Raw genomic sequence first — 20,264 nt, forward strand, 5'->3', positions numbered from 1 at the left:
GAGAGGGTCACAAATGGAGATTAGAAACAAAAAAAGGACTTGTTTGGGAAAAGGAAAGCACAAGTTGCGAGAGTTGCATGGTTTGTATTTGGGGTCCACTACACCCAATAGTTGCCTTCCCTTGCCGCCAAAAAATCTCTCTTAAAATATCGGAATAAGATTAAAAAAAAAAAAGTTTGGATTAAATTTATATATATAATCATAAATTTGAGAAATAATTTAGCATATAAATTATAATTTTAGAATAATTTAGTCCGCTTGCAGCTGATCCAGAAGGTTTTGCTCGCTGGCTCAACCATCTAACTCGTCAGAGGCAAAGCCAAATACATTTGAGATATTCCTTTGTTGGAAAATTATATTGTGTAGTCAAATATAAATATATATATTTTTTATGTATAGATATATTACATTGTTGACATCCTTTGGCTTCTATGCAATTTTGCTCGATACTCTTGATCAAAATTCTGGCTTCGCTGCTAGTCAGAATAAATAAGTCGTTGACTTCTTTCATCTGACCGGTGACCAACAGACTGAAAATTTCACCGCGACGAGTAAAAAAAACTTTTAAAAAATATTAAGGATTTAATAATTTTGTAGGTTTTCAGATAGAATGAATAAGTGCGTCAATTGCTGAGTATTAAACTTTAGTGAGGCTGTCAGAATTCAGCTATTGTTTTTATTTGAATATAATTTATCAACTTCAAAATTATTTTTAAGGAGTTATGATCTATCTAATCTCCATTAAAATTATCTGCTTAATTTAATAAATCTTATATAGTACAAGTTAGAATTAAAATTAAATTATTATTAAATATAAAAATATTTTATTATTTTTTAAATAATAATAATAATAATATCACGTAAATTAAAATGAAAGTGATAACCTAGGGTGGGGGGAATAGAGTAAGGTAGGGCCACACGTCAAATACAACTGTAAAATAAGTAAGGCCAGAGAGAATAAACAAGGAGGCATATATTTTATTTTCTTCAACTTCACTTCATTCATTTATACATTTACTTTCCCCTTTTGCTCTTTTTATGTTCTTTCTACACATAAATAATTACCTTCATTTGTGTGTGTAAACAAGTTCCCTTTCTTCATCTTTCTATTTGTCTTTTCCACTTATCATTATGTGCATGTGTTAATTTTCAAGTTACTCACCATGCAACAACTCATTTCAAAATTCTACTTTTTATACTCCTTACATGATGATCAGGAGCAAAATTATACTCTAATAATTAATTATGAACTTAATAATTAAAAACAAGTAATTATATATTGAATTATAATTTATTTTTTTTTAAATTGACTCCGCTTCTGTACGTGATATCTTAAGATTATTTGTTGCGTGATTGCTTGCTTGACGAATCGAATTAATGGAGCAGTTGTAAAATTAGCAAACAAACAACGTTGCCGCAACGCAAATGGTCAGATCAGCTAGCACGTGATTTAATAGTAATATATATTAATTTTAAACAAGAAGTTAGATGTACATTTATTTTAAGTCACAAAAAATGTAATAAGTTGTTTTAGCATATACTTCCTCCGTAGTTTTATTTTCTTCTTTTTTACGTTTACTAAGTTACTTCTATTTAAAATTTATTTTTTTTCTTTTAAATATTGTACGTATTTTTTTAATGTTATTAAAAATAATTATCAATTTTATTCTTAAATTTCTATATAATTAACAATTATATTTTTAATAAATTTTATTTAAGTTGAAACAACAATTAAAATGAGACAGGGGAGTATGTATGAATTAAAAGCTTAGGATTCCTCCTTCAGTTTCGCCATTAAATATTCTTCATCTAATTAAATATCAACCACTTTGACATAATTGCTTCTTTTTTGTCCAAAAAATATTATGAGAACAGTAGAATATTTTCACATGACAAGAGGTCTAGTCAAACAAAGGAAAAATGTAACTGTGAATCAGTCATCACGAATGATCAAGCTAAGTGATGATTTAATCGAACATATCCGTTTGGTCTCGTGATATGAAATTATATAAGATGAAGTTAAATCTTTTGCTTGGGTATGCAATTAAATTTTTAAGATATATTTTTCCTCATAAACATAAAAATTCATAAGTTGTGAAAATTATCAAAATTGTTCCAATTCTTTATACTATCTTACCTAAAAAGCAAAAGTATAATACACTATCACAAAGTTATTCTAAAAAAAATACAACATTTATTAATCTAGTTCAATACAAAAGTAACATTATATTTCATCACTCTTTTGATATTCTCACAAAAAAAAATGTAAATATCATTTATTTATTTATTTACAAAATATAAACTTGTGAGTCAATTTTTATATTTAAAATATAAAAAAATTATGATTTGATTTAAAATCATGAGATAAAATTATATATTCAAATACCTACTTGATAAAATATTTCAATTTGTATCTCAATATGTTGTTGTACTGTCTTGGACTAGAACATTACAATTCATGTTAAATGGAGAAAATTGGAAAGCTAAGTTGAGAAAAAGATTGACCAGAAACTAGAAAGAGATATGATCCATGCTCCATATATAGTAACTTTACCACATAAAGTATTACATACAAATTAAAAAATAATAGACAGGTAGGTAGGGTAGTTAAGCAAGAATTTTCATCTCATTTTTCTATTCTTAATTAATTATACAAACTGTCAAGTACTTTAATAAACAAAAGACATACTCCCTCCGTCCCATTTTAATTGACATGTTGCATTTTTCCAAAGTCAAATTGACTAATTTTCAAACCTAAATTAGATCACATTAATTCGATGTTTTAAATGTTCAAAAACTATACAAAAAGTACTATAAATTACTAACATTATTCATATTAATGTAATGAAAAAGTACATTTTAAAATATTAGTAAAAATTCATATTGTTCGACTCTTAAAAAAAAACTATAACAACTAAAAAGGGACGGAGGGAGTATATATAGTACTCCCTCCATCCAACAATAGTCGTCCAATATACTAAAAATAGTTGTCCAACAATACTTGTCCAATTTAGAAAATAAAGAGTCAATTTACCTTTCGTGTCTATTTTACCTTTGGTGTTAAATATTGTTTATCATCTAACACATTTTTCAAAATATTAAATTTAATAAATTTAAAAGATAATATAATAATATTATCCCTATTATTTATTAAGTATTTGTTAAAGGATATTCTAAGTCAATATAAGACAACTATTGTTGGACAGACGAATTAGTCCGGAGAAAGGCTTAAATTGTGGGCCATAAAGCCCACGTCTGATGCATGTGAGTATTTGCTGGAAGCCCATTTCCATACACGTGGTCACAGACAAATAAAAACATTTATTATTTATATTATGCTCTATGTACCTATGATTAAATTATTACTTCTATTGATTAATTAATAATGAATTCTGCTTTATTAGCTGTATGTGCTAATACAATTAAGGAATAGAAGGAATAAATAAAGTTTACAATTAAGGAATAGAAGGAATAAATAAAGTTTTTGTTTAATAAAGGAGTTCAACTTTAAGAGATCAACTTTAATTTAAAATAGTCATAAGTCCAATCAAATTACTCAGACAGTGCAGTTTATCTTAAAAAAAATTATGCCTTAAGAGTCACATTTGTTCCCAGATTTAAATCGTCGTCTCCTTGTGCACCAGGCCCCCACGTTGCTCTTCATTTAATAACACAATTTCTTTAATATAAGAAAATAATAATTATGAGTGTGTTTGGTATTTCCGGAAAATGTTTTCCAATTTTCTCATGTTTGGTTGGGTTAAATGTTTTCCAAATCAACTCATTTTCCTCAAATTTAAGGAAAATGACTTCCCTTCAAAACTTAAGGAGAGCATTTTCCAAAAACTCTCTTCCAACTTCCAATTAAAAAAAAAATTATTGAAAAAAACAATTTATTTGGTCCCTACCCTCAAACCAGCCCCCCAACCACCACCCCAAAAATAAAATAAAATTAAAGTTTGTTTTTAAATTCAATATTTTTACCCCACCCTCACCCCTACCCCCACCCCCTACCACCACCCCTCCCAAAAAAATATTAAAAGTTGTTTTTAAGAGATATTTCTAATTTCAATTTTTTTTCTTTTTTACACCCCTACCCTCGACCCACCCACGCCCCCACGCACACCCACCCACCCCCTACCAGCCCCCCCCCCCCAAAAAAAAAATTTAAGTTTGTTTTTTAAAAAATATTTTTGACTTCAAAATTTCATTTTTTCCACCCCTACCCTCGACCCCCCACCCACCCCCTACCAGCCCCCACCCCCAAAAAAAATTAAGTTTGTTTTTAAAAAATATTTTTAACTTCAAAATTTCAATTTTTCACCCCCTACCCTCGACCCCCCCCCCCTACCCCCAAAAAAAAATTAAGTTTGTTTTTAAAAAATATTTCCAATTTCAACAATTATTTTCTACTCTAGTAAAAATAAAAGAAATTTTTCAAAAACATTTTTCATTCATAAATCAAACACTAAAAAAAAAATTCGAAAAATATTTTCTACTCACCAACCAAACATGAGAAAATAAGTCAAAAATCAACTTGTTTTCCAAGAAAACATTTTCCTTCATACCAAACACACCCTATATGTAAATTAAATCGAGTTGAATTAGGTTTTAAATTGTATTAACATGGAATTACATCACAAAGTTTCCTACTTTAGTCTTAGTGATAGGCATTACTCTATGCTCAAGTGACGTTATGTGTGTTAACGAGAGTTGAATGGGAATTGAAAAAAGATGATAGTTGATTTATTGAATACAATGCACAAATAGATTGATACAATGAATTTAACCCGAAAGAAACCTCCCGATCTATAACAAAAGTATTTTTTATATATTGGAAATTTAGTTTCCTTAAAGATTTCGTTCGATGAAGAACGTGCAATATGATGATATTCATAATTTCAAGTTTAGTTTCCATAATATTTGTGTGATGAGCTTCTTCAGCCTTAAAATTTTTGGTATTAATTGAAGTATTTTGCTAATCTCAGGCCCAAAAAAGAGGAGCCCAATGAATGGCTATTTCAATAGGCACTCTGTATTATACTACTCTAATTTTGTTGATCCAATTTTACTTTTGGCATGAGATTTACCTATTGAATAATGAGTTAAGTTTGAGATATTTATGTTCTAATCACTTGCCCAACCTTATAATCAAAATTAGCCTATATCATGAGATGGAATACCATATTCTTCAAAAATCATGACATGGGAATTCCATATCATGATTGGGGATTTTTAATTTGTGATTATGATTTGTATTTTTTATGCTTAGAAATTGAATTAAGAGTAATATTCATGTTTATCATCAAAAATTTAAACACTGTTGAGTGAGTTAAAATTCAAAAAAATTAAAACTTCATTATTGGGTTTTTATAAAGCTTGAAAACTCGAAATAGATACATATGATTTGTTGATTATTTTTTTTTCAAATTGATAATTGTGATTCTTGGAGATGTTATTTTGAAGTTGTTAAAATTTGAAGCTCATCAAAAAAGCTATATGTTGATATTTTTGACCCATTTTATGGGTTTGAAGTTTGTAGGAGACAAAATCCAACAAACTTCAACCCATCTTGTTTACTAACATAAATTTTGTATAATTCAGTATAGTTATGTATTTTACAGGAGAATCAAGATCTTCAGCAACCAAACAACGTAGAACAATATAATTTCATGTATTATTCTAACTCATATGATATTCTTACTTATCCTAGATACTAAACGACACCTTAGATTATTCCAAAGAATTTCCCGTCAAAAGAAAAATAGCATATTTTTTTCTTGGACATTGATTGATCATAATAATTTTATTTAAAAAAAAAAAAAAAAACTGGTCAAATTTCATATCAAAATCAAATTAGTTAGGCTGGTAAAAAAGATCCAAAGCTGAGTATTCCATGAACTTAGACTTGCAACAATTTAGGCCCACATTCAACTTTTCAATTGGGCCACAATATGGGCTCAACATTGGGCTTGGGTAGTCCGTTTTTAGAAGTTACAATGACCTGGGCATGATGTCCGGTTGACGTTCAACCACCGCCGCAGGCCGCCGCATGTGTTGAATAATAATAATTACTGTTATAATTGTTTGTGGGAAAAAATATTTCATGTGCAAAAATGAATTAACTTTGAATTTAATTTCTTAGGGGAACATAGTGGGGCCTTATTAAAAGAGTCGTGCAAGTTAAAATTGAAACTATACATGCGTGTAACTTATATAATATTTGTAAAGTCTAGTTAGAAATGATATCTTTGTCTGACTATTTTTTTTTTTTTTTGTCTAACTTTTTAATCCTAACTTTGTACGTGACATGTTTAAGACTTTCTTAAATTCTGTATCAAGTTAAAATTAGACAAATAAATTAGAACGGAAGGAGTACTATTACGGATGAGTTTAAGAGTTCAAAACGTGGCTACACAATCAACCTACCAACACAAGTAGACATTTTGAAACGTCTAAAATTCTTGTGTCTAATTTTCCCTTTTCACCAAAGTCTAGTATTAGAGAATTAAAGCCAACATTTAAAGCTCTCTATCAAGTGGGCTTAGTTTGAAACTTTGTGCCAATAAAGAGAAAAAACATTGAAATTTTTACACTTTTGCTGGAAGAAGCAGCAATATGGTCTTATGACTTTAGAAGAGAAGTTTACATAAACAAATATCAAAACATCATAATTGGGTGGGAATGTGGGAAGCTAACTTGAAGGTATTTGGTGCAAGTTGTGAGAATATGGGTAGTTGGGGGTCTATACTATAGTTTTGCATGCCTTAAAGAGAGACCGAGGTAAGATCTTACTCATACTCAATGTTTATACTAAGCCAATATACATATAATATGTTTGTACATAAATTTTTAATACTTAATTATGATTAACTAACATATATTCACATGATTTTATGTAAACATCTGATTGGGGATGAATATAGCCTTTGAACAATTGGTTCAACTGGACTCAATAATGTCAACACGAACACATGCCTCATGAATTACCACTAAAGTTTTAACAAATATGAGTGTATTCGTGTTAAGAAGTTAAATTCGACTATGCACGCAAAAGAAGACTTAGAATTTTCTTTCAAAGTGTGTATGGATCAATTTGGTGGGTGGGTAGGTGTGGGGAGCCTCTGAAGTTGATATAAACCCAATTTAGCTGTTCATCTCAAATAAATCAATATATGCAATCACCTCTTATTTGTGAATGTTTGAACCAATTTAGTTTTTTTTTTCTATTTATAATAAATATATATAGAAATATTTAATTGTAAGTTTATTAACTAAAAATGATAAACGAATTCAATAATAAATAAAGAATTCATAAACTTCAAATTCGAGTATATCAAACCTTATCCATTAATCCCATCATGTATCACATTTAATTTTCCATTTTAATTTATTGTTTCCTTTGCCATAAAGAGTAATAGGAAATTTCAATGAAAACTACAACTGCTATTCTATTCTATACCTATCAGTCAACATATTTTGTTCTATTTATATATCATTATAATTAAATAATGATGAAGTAATTAAGAGCCTTGTTGATTAAAGGATATATCTTGTCTTGGTGAGTAGTTGGCATAAGTTCATATGAAATTTAGAAAAAAAAACTGATTTTATTTTTTTATTTTATTAATTTTCCTTCGGTGCTTAGGGCTCATTCAGGGAAAACACATTTTAATAGAGATTATTTCATAAGCCAGACTTAAAATTTAAAATCAAGATATTTGATTATGTGAGAAATAATCTAATTCACTACACCACATTATCTGACAGAGAAAAAATGTAATTAAGGACGGAAGAAGAATCAATTGTGGTCCTGCCACTGGTGTTATTCAGACTCTTATTAACAACTCTTACCATATTTATTCTCTAATTTAATTGAACTAAACGACAAATCTTCTTCTTTTGAAATCGAATAATTTCATAATGGCTACTGATCTTCTAGCTAAGTATTCGAATTTCCAAACGATATTGTTCTTATAAAAAGTACTTGATGATCTCAAGGGATAATAATCAGCAATATAATAATAATAACAATAATAATAAAAATAAAAAATAAAAAAACAATTTTTTTTTTTATCACACAATCAATACCCTGTAAAAAATAGAAATTAAAACTAATTACAACTTCGTCATTAATATGCTGTTAAATTGTTCGTAAATGTTTTTTTTATAATAAGTTTCTAAATAGGATAACAATGAATTTTACTCTTAGATATAATACTTATCTATCATTAATTTCTTTTTTATCTTTTTAATTATCATATAATAATGATGTTCGAGTCATCTTATGTATATCTCAATTATTTAACTGAATACTTATTAGTATATGTAGCTTAGCAATAGAATATGGAAAAACTCTCAAAATTATGGAGATGTGGAAAATGGTACTATAATAGCAGGGGATTTAGGTGTTTAAAAAGCTAGATACGGCGTGATGATTTAATCTTGATTTAAATTTGTTAATTAGGGGCCACTAAAGCACAAGTCATCATCAGAATAAAAGGAACAGATGCATCATTAACTCTGCTAATCATAACCAATAACACCATTAATTATTATTAGAATAATAATCAGTTGAAGAAATTAGATTTGATTCATTCATCCTTTCTTTAAGATTATCCTTAGTATTTCTTTAAGGCCGACGTTGGCATATACAATGAATCGATCTCCTTCTCTTGTTTAATTTATTAAGAGCAATTAATTAATCGACTAATTCTCACTAGCATAACAGATTATAGGCTTAATACTAACCCCCAAAATTCCCATGCATGCTTCTAATCATCAAAATCGACGTCATCAAGCTTCTTTTTCATAATAATACTCCATATAATAAACAAATTGATACATAAAGAAATTATCTGTCCACTCCCTTCATATATATGATTAGGGACATTAATTAGATGATTTGAGCTAAATCTGAATGGATAAATCTTAACGTTTTAAATTAAACAACAACTCACAAATCCTTTATAAATATATATATTTGGACTATATCTCTCCTAAATCAGTCCAATTTTTATACAATGATTTAGTTTTGTCCCAAATTGACACTTCACCTGTTTCAATTTATTTGCATTATAATTTTTTCTTTTTAATCCGTTCAATTTAAGCAGAATATATTTTAATGTGCTAAAATTGAACACTTTGTAACAAGTGTTTTGAAAAACTTTGTTGGGACTCGCCCTAGGGCGGGACTCTAGCAAAACTCCCTGAGACTCAAGTGTGGGACTTAGTTCTTACGCCTTAAGCGCCCGATTGTACGCCCTAAGCACGCCCAACACCCAACGTTCGAGGCTCGCCTAACAGATCTTACACAAATTATGTGTTAAAATCTTTGGTTAACATTGTTGACCTCCATAATTCTTGAATAATTGAATGATACATAATAATTTTTAATCTATAGAGATAAAGAAGATTGAGAAAAACTCAAATAACAAGTTTTAGTATCACATCTTTCCTATTTGGTAACACAATGAAAGTAATTATATATTAAGTAACATTTCTTTTATAAATACGTCGCGAAATTTTACTTTTTCACTTATCATTGGTCTACATAATTTTGTCATATGTCTTAAAATTATTATATTTTATTTAGATATTTGAAAATAATTTTATTTTTACATGATGGAGTGATGTTTTTATTATAATACTAGTAAGGCTATTAATTATTTTCTTTTAGGGGGGTAAATCGTATAGTATGATAATTTTTTTTTTTTTTTTGGGAAATAGTGATTCTTTTATTATTAGAAAGTTAATATATTAGATTATTTATATTTATATAATCATGTTAAAAATTTTATTTTCTATTAGTTTATTTAATCATATTTGTAATTATTTCAAACTATTGATTTATTTTTATAATTTTGTATTATTATATTAATATACTATATTATAAATTAAAAATTTAAAGATTCAGGCTTACGTCTCGAGACTTACGCCTCGCCCTATACTAAGTAAAACGCCTCGTCTCACGCCCCGCCTTTTGAAACACTGCTTTGTAATATGACGGTATGGCCCTCCTCCGTGGTTTCCGTCCAGATAAGCATGAAATAATTACAAAAAATGAATTATAAAAAAGGTGGCTTTCATATATAAAAATAGAGAAATAGTGTGCTAGTTTTGAAAGTGTCAATTGAACAAGACTACACTTTCGAGTTCCGACCATTGTTGATAGAAAGGTATATAAGGTGGGTCGGGTCAACACAAACGTTACAGCTATACTTGATAATGACCCCTCATACTATTAATGATGTTTTTATTAGGTAACCAAAGGATATATATTAATAAATTAATTGATAACTCTGAATTCGAAATAGGCTAACTTCATTATTACGTGTATTGAACACTAAACTTTTTCTTTTTTTTGAAGTAGAGCAATATGCCACTTGGAAAAGGGGAAATGAGTAGGCTTGTGGTGGGAAAATGCTGTAGATTTTTATTTTATATATAAAAATGTAGAGCAGCATATGACATAAAAACGTGAAAAAAGAAAGAAAGGAAAGGGAAGGGACATATCGAATATTATTATTATTTTACATCTATTAGTATCTTTTAGGGATAGTGATAGTGTTGAGAGGCCAATAAGTGATGTGAAGAAAAATGTAATTAGTGTTCATCCGACTCTTAAGGCTTTAGTTGAGTGAACGAATCACATCATTGACGGAATCAAAATTTTATTTAAAAAGTTCAAAATATTTCTAAAAAAATTATAATAAATTTCAACGTCTATTATATATACATAAAAATTATTCTGCCTGACTTTGTCTCCGAATGACATCATCTTTTTGTTAACTTATTGATTCAATTAATTTAAATTCACGATGATTAGTTCATAGCTAAAACGTAAAGCCTCTTTATTAAAAGAGATATCATTATTGTAAGGTATACTTGTAATTTTAATCATTCAATTATTGATAAATTTTGATTTTGATCCTGATAATATTTAAGTAAACATGTCTAACCTTTAATTAATAAAATATTACTCCCTCCGTCTCATTTTATGTGGCAACATTTCCTTTTTGGTCAGTCCCAAAAAGAATGTCACATTTCCTTATAAGGAAAGTATTTAAAGGTACAATTCCTTTTTTATCCTTGTTGGTCCCACTTAATCTTAAAATAATACTCCAATACATTTATGAGGAGAGAGAAATTGAGTCTACTTTTTAAAAGGGCAATTTGGTAAACATTTCAAAGTCTTCATTTATTTCTTAAACTCCGTGCCCGATCAAATGTTGCCACATAAAATGGGACGGAGGGAGTATATTTTAGTACCTTTATAAGGAAAATATGTATGATATTTTAACTATTTTAGAGTTATATTACCTTTAAATGGAGTAACAATAAAAATAATACCTAACACATCAATAATTTATTAAATTTGTGAATATTTACGGTTAAAGGAATCAAAAGTACACGTAACAATGAATTGATTATAAGTTAAGTGTATACTTAATTATAAACTATAAAGTTAAAATCATTATTTAACAATATCCAAGGAAACCTCTAAATGTTGCACCATATTTGACTTGATATGATTCAAATGAGTGGAAAATAAGAGCATCAAATCCAAAATAGTGAATATATTGCTAGTGTGAAATGGATAGATCCACATATGTAAACATCACAAATAGTAGATGGGGTCTACCACAAACTTTTATGAAGAAATGAGGTGAATAAGATTAAGGGCCAAATGTGTTCCCCACACTAATTATATGGAGTACTGTGAATGAAGTGCTACAAAAGTTATGGGGTCCTCTTTTCATATTCTCCAAATATAATGCATACTCTCATTAATTATTTGGAAAACGTGGCTAAAATATGTTTGCTTCCACTAAAGAAGAAACAACAGTCGGCAACTCACCAGCAGCCTCCTTATCTTTTTTTTTCTTCTTAATCCGATGTCCAATATTATATTTAAGTCTGACTATTTTAGATTTAAATCACGCAGGGTTTCATTTAAGGATAAGCGCTCCTTATGGTGAAGTTTTCATACTCAAGGCTCAAATTCAAGATCTCGAGTCAAAGGAGGGACAATCTCATCCGTTGCACCATATTTTTTGATGGTAGCAACATCTTTATCAAATGTACTCCGTTTTTGTCATTTTTTTTTTTCAATAATTAAATTACATAAAATTTAATTAATATTTTAAGTTACATGTCTTTACAAAAATTAATATAAAAAAATATAATAATTTATAATATTTTTATAATTTTTTAAAATATTGAAAATTTAATTAGAAAATGTTGAATTGATCTAATTCCATTTAATTTTAAAAATTAATTAAGACAAGATATGTGTCATCTTGCGACTTAATTATGTTTCTCACTTCTAATAATAATAATATGTATAATTTAACCTTTGTAAGGAAAGTATTATATAATTGGTCAATTAGTCTTTAAGCATGAAAGGCTATGAGCAACCCACTTTAAAGTATAATTAAAGGATATATAAAAGTTGTTACTTTGGTATGTTGACGTGTAACAATTTTATGTCATATCTTTCCATTTTTAAGTAATAAATTGTTATTCCCCCCTAAAGATGTTTTCCGTTCTAATTAGAAAAAGGACTTCCCTTAAAACTTATCAACAAGAAAAAAAAAAAAGTGGCATGTTTATTTAATAAAAAATATTTTGATTTTAGCAAAAAAAACAATGTTCTTTAATTGTTGCAGCTGAATTTATGGATAAAAGAAGGCATTATTTCTATATTTTACCTAAAGTATAATCATACCGAATATGACTCACTTAAAATAGAAAACAATATATCAAGCACGAAATAATTATTTGATTTTATTGTTTTTAGGAAGGTCACAATATTATTAGGTAATTGGCAGTATACATTGAATCAGTCTTTTTCGACCAAAAAAAAAAGAGAAGCTAATCATGGTTACTAGTGGATAGGGTAATATATATTTGGTGAAATTAGAATATAATTAATATGGTAGAAATTTATGAATAATTAATTTAAAATATAATTGTTATAGTGCGCCATGTCTAACTTGCAATAAAAATTCCATTTGTGAGGAACAAACTATAAGTATGATTACATGTAGGACTAAAAAGAGGGTCGTCAACCTTTTCCAGGGCCCTCTAATGCTTTCTATGATTTGACCCTAGGATCACGCCTTGCTCCCCTCCCCTCTACCCACTTAACCCATCACATTGAATCATTCACACTTCTCCTATCACAAATCTAATGTTCTGATTTAGGTGACGGATGAGATTCGATCTCAAGATCTTTGTCTGATCTGATATCATGTTGAAGTGTGTGATCATTTCATCGAGAGAGCAAATTAGAGCACATTTTTATTAGTTAATAGTATTTTCAACACTGCACCTTTTTAATTTATTTGTCATTAGAGCAAATCTAATGTTCTCATTTAGGTGGCCATTTCATCGAGAGAGCAAATTAGAGCAAATCTAATGTTCTCATTTAGGTGACGGGTGATCTCTATCTGATATGATATTATGTTATAATGTGTGTGATCATCTCATCGAGAGAGCAAACTAGAGCACACTTTTATTAGTTAATAATATTCTCAACACTGATATATTTGCACCTTTTTAATTTATTTGTCTGATTTTAATTTAATATAAAATTTAAGAATGTGATTATTTTTAAAATTTTGTGATTTTAAATTAAAGTTATTTTAAAAATATTCTTAAACATGTGAGGTGAAAAATTAAAGATTTAAAAAATTACTAAAAAAATAATATTTTATTAAAAACAAAATAAAAATAAGTCAGAGTAATTTAAAGGGAAAGTGTAATATAGAATAGATCTCTTGTAGATTGTTAATTAATTTACAAGAGGGAAAAAGCTTCATACTCCTTGAAACTATTATCTTATTACTAGTTATTATTATTATTATTATTTCTTCTTATTATAAAAAAAGATTTGACGAATTTTTAAGAAGAATAATATATTTTGAAAATTTTCTTATCGCGTCTCACACAAATGACATAAGTTATTGTGAGATTTTATTTTATTTCATAAATTGGTAGACTCAAAAATGTAAAATGTGACTTCACTAATTAGTAAAATAAAAATGAGGCCTCACAACTTACAAGTTTTACAAATCAAATTTCTCGAATTGAATACAGTTGTGAATACAATCAACAAGTGTCGTGGATAAATGAAATTTCTTCACTTTGAGACGAGAGAAGGCATAAAAGGCATTAAAAAGTATTGAGCGTGTTTCATGGTCGGAAGCAACAAAAGTTATCGTCGAAATTGTTATGCCACGCAGTACTCGATCTAACATACAATAATAATAATAATAATAAAAGATAGTACAAAGTTTAATTGTGAATGTGAAGTACGAGAAATATAAAGATGGCGTTGTTCAGTATCCAAACACCACAGACAACAGTTGAGCTGCGCGCGCAGTCGACAGACACATCAGATAGAATCCTCTTTTCTTACAAATCCCTAAAAACAACATCCCTCTACACTTTGCTAACCTTCTTCTCACTAACACATGCATGATCAAATTTTATGATTCAATACATATAGTATAGGTGCTTTTTAGATTTGTCACAACATTTTATTTACATCCAACAATTTAGTTATGTTTCAATTGAACACCTTAATTCTGCAATCGCACTTATATTTGACATAATACATACATGTAACTTGACTTGATCAACTGATATTTATGTCCTGCAACTTAAGATGTGCATAAATAGAAACTTAAATTTGTGTAAAATTAAACAAGTAGACACACACGTCCTACGTGACATAATACAAGTAGGACTTCACATAGGACATAAAATTGTCATGTAGGACGTCACAAAGGATGAATATGTCTATTTGTTCAATTCTATACAAGTTTAAATGTCTACTTGTACGTATTCAAATTTGAACGATATAGATGTCAGCTAAACCGAAATTAAAGACTATAGTTATGTATTATGCCCATATATTTTATCGACATCTTATATGATATGTTCTTTTATATATATCAATTCCTAAAGTTAATTAAAAATACTTGTTTTTAATATAAATACATGATCAAACTAGTGCATTTTTCACTTTTCGAGTGATATTCATACCAGTTCCTCTAAGTTTCAAAAGAAAAAGTTTTCGAGCTATATGATGAATTAATCTCAACTTTGTTCTTCCCTATAATTATCTTATAGATGATCCTAATTTGATTATGCTATAAAATTTGTCATGTCAATTTGGTATACTTACCATTCGACTTTAGGAGGTGAAATGACGAGACACATTAAATGTACGCTCATGAAGAAAAACACGACCAAAATGTCACCAACAATTGGTACAAGTTTACAATTCCACGCTTGACCAATAAAATTAATTAATTAATTAATATATAGAGACATACATTTCATTTTCAAATGTTTAGACCAAAGCAGGTAGGCTTGTTGCCATTGAACTAAGAAGCCAGGCCATACCCACACGTGAGGTACCTAAAATTACTCTAAATTCAAAGGTGTGACGTGGAGCTTTACTATCACATTGTTTAATTTCTACTAATGTCAAATTTAAACTGAAATTAAAATTAATCAAAGAAAGTAAACAAGTATTTGACACACGGACGCTAAAATGCTTGACTTTTAAGGAGACAAAAAAAAAAAAAAACTACCTACTAATTGGACTAACAACAGTTTTGAGAAACAATTTGCTATTCCATTACACGAAATGCGGTAATTTGTCAAAATCAAAAAAGAAAAAGTAGGTTTAATTAATGGTGATTATCATGGAAGTTACATTTATTATAACTCGACTTACATGAGCTTATTCACATTGCCAATCCCAAAGCACAGACAAAAGAAGGAGGGTTACGTTATCTTATCGGTCGTGTATATATTTTACTCGTAAAATTACGCTGAATTTATTATGATTGTTTAAAGTTAATGTTACGTTATTTAGAGTGAGTGGTCCTTGGAGGGTTAAAAAAAACAAAAAAGGCTTTAGGTAGCGTGTGTACAGTAAGAATAGAATCAAATAAGGAAGTGGACAAAATCATGGGATGTGCATGTTTTTTTATTACACTGCCAAGACACGGATCATGCAAATCCTCCTCTGTTTCTGTCTCTTTCTCTATTTCATCCCCAACTCTTTCTCTACTACTAATAACAATACACGAGGAGTTTAATTAATTAGTAATTAATTTACAATTTCAAGTTTTATACTAAAAAATATATAGTGGAATTACAACCTGAAATATTACACCGATAAAGAAGGATTGTTGTGATTGAATTATTGTGATGAATTTTGTTAGCATGTTTGACTTTGAGCTTATTGTGATGAATTTTGTTAGCATGTTTGACTTTGAGCTTATTGTGTTTTTTTTGGAGCATTTTAACATTATCTAGATTTATTTTTTCTTCATTCGGTGTTTTGTACCCATATTAGAGTCTGGTTAAATTCAAATTTGCTTCGAAAAGTTTCGCTCTCTAACAAAGATGACTTCATACACAAGAAAACTCGAACCCAAAACCTTATTTCACTTCTATTATTTTTATACGAACAATAAAGATTCACTTAGTTCATCGGAGAATGACCCAGAGTGTGTATATATATATATCAATGGATAGTGTAAAAATTCTTCATATCATGTAAATTCATAAAATAATTAGCAATATATAGAATAAACGGGGTTTGGTAATAATTAGGCTTAACCTCCCTAATTTAAGGATGAAGTCACTATCTAATCTTAATTTATTTTACTTAAACATTACTATAAACCGTTTAAAAACTTACATTTTCATTGTTAGAAGCAACCACTATTCACACTTCTCTTGATTCTGTGCATGTTTACAAAATTCTTTTATTCATTATAAATACATTATTAAGTAAAAAAGCAAGTATAGGGAAGTGTGTTAATAAGTCTATAATGTTATAGGTTTACTGTAGAGTTGAGTCAGAAAAGTAGAAAAAGGTGAAAAAAGGGTAGTCAGCTTAGCACGCTTTGCTTATTGAACCAAAAAAAACAACAAAAATAAATATATTAGTGGTTGCGTGCGTTATGCTCCAATTCCGTTTTGCTGTTTTAAGGGACTGAAGAGAATCTCCTCTACCCCTATAATCTATATCTATATACATAACCCTCCCTCTTCTTTTCTAGCTTCCTTCTATTTACATCTTCTCCATTATTAACTCCTTTACTAGCCTTACCCTTGAAACTCATAAAATTTATAAAACTCACTCTCTCTTACCCAACAAGATACAAATTTTTCTTCACAAAGTATTAGCCATTTTTGGGTTCGTTCTTCAAGACAATCTGGATTCAAGGTACAACAAGTTTATCATCTTTTCATAACTTTTTTTCCCCAAAGTTTATTAATCAAGATTTTGTTTTTTTTTTATGTAGGAAGTTTGTAAGGTGGAATTATCAAACAGAGTTGGTTGGTTGAGTAAAAAATGGAAGGTTATTCAAGAAAATGGGTTATGCAAAGAGGAGAAGAAATAAACCATGGAAATTCTGAGGAGAAAAAACTTGAGTTAAGGCTTGGTCCTCCAAACGGAGATTGGTCATCTAGTGAAAAGGATGAAACATTTTTCCCTTTTAGTTACATCTCAAAAGATAACTATGCCCAAAAATTTTCATCATTTCTTCAGCTTCAATCAACGGCACAGAAGCAAAGCCAGATGATACAGGAATCATCACAGACAGTTTGCACCAAAACAGCAGATTTGCAGAGCACAGAGAAGAAAAAAGCATTTTCACAGACAGCTACTGTGCATAACAGCGCTCAGAAAAGGTAACTCAGCTTTTTGCCTCTTATTTGCTTTTTTTTAATTTATGACAGAGGATATTCACTGCTGTGGTCCATGCAACTAATGCTTTGTTTCATCTTTGTAATAATATTGTCTATTCTCTAGTGTAATGTGATTTTGCAAAGCATGATTTTTCTATTATATTTTGAGGTTATTATTGATAACATTTACAGTTATGATATTTTGTTTTGTTGTACTAGTCAAGCTCAAGCATATAGTTCTTTTTATCTAATTCCGTGCCTAGCTATTTTTATGATATTGTGCAAATTTGTTGAATCATAATAGAGCCGTATTTCTTTTGTTTGTTACAATATCCTTTTCGTGTACACCAACTTTTGATTAACCCGAAATTCAGGAAATTCGTTACTTATTTTAGCATAGTTTCATGGATTCAAGTTATATATCGTGATTGCTTGAAAGACTATTAGAATTTATCCGTTGCAGCTAAGGGTGTGACCTAGTAGTTAATGAAATGAGTTGAACGTCACGTGTTTGCAATTTCAAATTCGCAAATTGGCTTGGACACCCCAATTATTAAAATAAATAAATAATTAATTTATGGTTGTAGGAAGTTATCATTCTACGTCTATATTGGTCAATTTAACTGGATGGTGTAAAATAATCAAGACATCCTGATTAAAATCCCTATTATAAACCTCCTTTTATCTCATGCTGATTTTAGTTAACACTTTAAAAAAAAACATGGGATTAATTTAATCTCAAAATTTGAATCGGGATAATCCACCTAATCCCTTGAACCAAAACACGAAGATGACTTGTTATGCCCTGTCTTAAATTTTGCTTTCGGCGACAATTTAATATTGTATATTGTTTTCTCAACTAACTTGTGTTGTTGCTTCTTTCAAAAAAAAAATAGGACTGCACCAGCACCAGTTGTAGGTTGGCCTCCAGTTCGTTCATTTAGGAAGAATCTTGCAAGTAGCAGCTCTGTGAAATCTGTAACTGAGACACAAAATGTGGTCCCAAATAAGAGTGCAAACAAAAAACCAATGGAAATTTGTCAGAAAGGATTATTTGTTAAGATCAACATGGATGGTATTCCTATTGGAAGGAAAGTAGATCTCAAAGCTTATGACAGCTATGACAAACTCTCTTTTGCTGTTGATCAACTTTTTAGAGGCCTTCTTGCTGGTTAGTTCCTTATCTACTCTTTCCGTGGATAATAGGCTCGTCCCTTTACCCTTCCTTACCTAATTAAATACTACTATGTGTTTGTTCGCGAAACATGTTACTTGAACTTAAAAATTCTAACTTTGTTTTACTGCTGTGTTAATTAGCTCAAAATAATCCATCTACTGGTGGGAATGAGAAGAAGGAAGACGGGGAGACAGCGATAAGTGGTTTATTGGACGGAAGTGGGGAATATACTCTTGTATATGAGGATAATGAAGGTGACAGGATGCTTGTTGGGGATGTCCCTTGGGAGTAAGCATCTTTAGCTTTCTCTCTATCTATGGATCTGATACTCTCACTTAAATTATTTAATATTCTCACATATCTTAATGCTCTCTTTATATTTGGTCTGTCTGAAATAGTTTACAAAGAATTCTTATTCTCTTAACTAAAGTAGTACCATAGGACAAAAAAATGAATCTTTTCATTATGTGTACGTTTTAGTGTTTTTTGTCAGCCTGCCTGAGATATAAGCCAAAAAAGTTGCATGTGTGTGAAGCAAGAGTTGCCATAGTGCACCAATAAAGGTTACAACACACTATTTGGAGATTAATGGCCTTCACGATTTCATTCCTGTAGTATTTTTCGTCGGTTCGTTCTAATGGTTTAACGTTTGACATTTTCAGCATGTTTGTGTCTACTGTGAAAAGGCTGCGTGTGTTGAAAAGCTCCGACCTCTCTACACTTACTCGTGAGTTCCAAGTTGTTGATTTGTGTATACTACAATTCTTTTGCTCCACATGAAACACTTAGGAACTAAAATTGGTACTTTAATTTGCTTGTTTCAGGTGCAACTAAGCAGCTGACCTAATGATATGAATGAGCTAACGAGATGTAGAGTCAACATATATCTAAGAGAAGAGAGTGACTTGTTTTGTATGGAATTTGATGTTTTTTTAATTGTTCAAGTGTAGTTGCAGAAGCAAAAAATATATCATGTAAATTATGAATATTGCTGCTAATATTTGTGTTTTTGGCAAGGCAAAATAATCATTGCTTTCTTATGATTGTTTGTGCTACAGTTTCTAATTGTGTAACAAATTAAAACCTAAACTGTTCTCTCATGAGGATCACCAGTTGAGTAGAAGCATAGTTTCACAATTTTGCAAAACCATTTCAATTAACCCACTGCAAGTTTCGTCTATTATAACAACAAATAATTTCAGTATAGTCGATAATAGCAAGTTTCTTGGTTTTGTGGGTAAAGTTATGGGCGTATATGTTTACCAGATGAATTCCGTCGAGGTACACACATAACTTAAAGGACTGTCGCAAAGAAAAATGATAAATTTTAAAATTAAACTATGAAAATTCTGTATGTTTT

General features: G+C 29.4%; 1 protein-coding gene across 1 annotated transcript; it reads left to right on the forward strand.

Annotated features, from left to right (window-relative positions):
• Positions 1 to 17,238: 17,238 nt before the first annotated feature.
• LOC125820813 (auxin-responsive protein IAA26-like) lies at positions 17,239 to 19,944 on the forward strand. Its single transcript, XM_049500250.1, has 6 exons — positions 17,239 to 17,260; positions 17,352 to 17,730; positions 18,624 to 18,898; positions 19,045 to 19,192; positions 19,567 to 19,631; positions 19,729 to 19,944. Exons 2-6 carry the CDS (start codon positions 17,390 to 17,392, stop codon positions 19,749 to 19,751), a joined length of 852 nt encoding a protein of 283 aa, XP_049356207.1. The 5' UTR covers positions 17,239 to 17,260; positions 17,352 to 17,389; the 3' UTR covers positions 19,752 to 19,944.
• The last annotated feature ends 320 nt before the right edge of the window (positions 19,945 to 20,264 follow it).

The sequence above is a fragment of the Solanum verrucosum genome, unplaced genomic scaffold, assembly GCF_900185275.1.
Source record: "Solanum verrucosum unplaced genomic scaffold, falcon-dt-bn FXZP01000117.1, whole genome shotgun sequence".
Classification (NCBI taxonomy): domain Eukaryota; kingdom Viridiplantae; phylum Streptophyta; class Magnoliopsida; order Solanales; family Solanaceae; genus Solanum; species Solanum verrucosum.

Coding starts and splice junctions, on each gene's coding strand:
- LOC125820813 (XM_049500250.1), top strand. CDS start 17,390: ATGGAAGGTTATTCAAGAAAATGGGTTATGCAAAGAGGAGAAGAAATA. Junction 18,899..19,044: donor TTTTAGAGGCCTTCTTGCTG/GTTAGTTCCTTA, acceptor TGTGTTAATTAG/CTCAAAATAATCCATCTACT. Junction 19,632..19,728: donor CGACCTCTCTACACTTACTC/GTGAGTTCCAAG, acceptor TGCTTGTTTCAG/GTGCAACTAAGCAGCTGACC.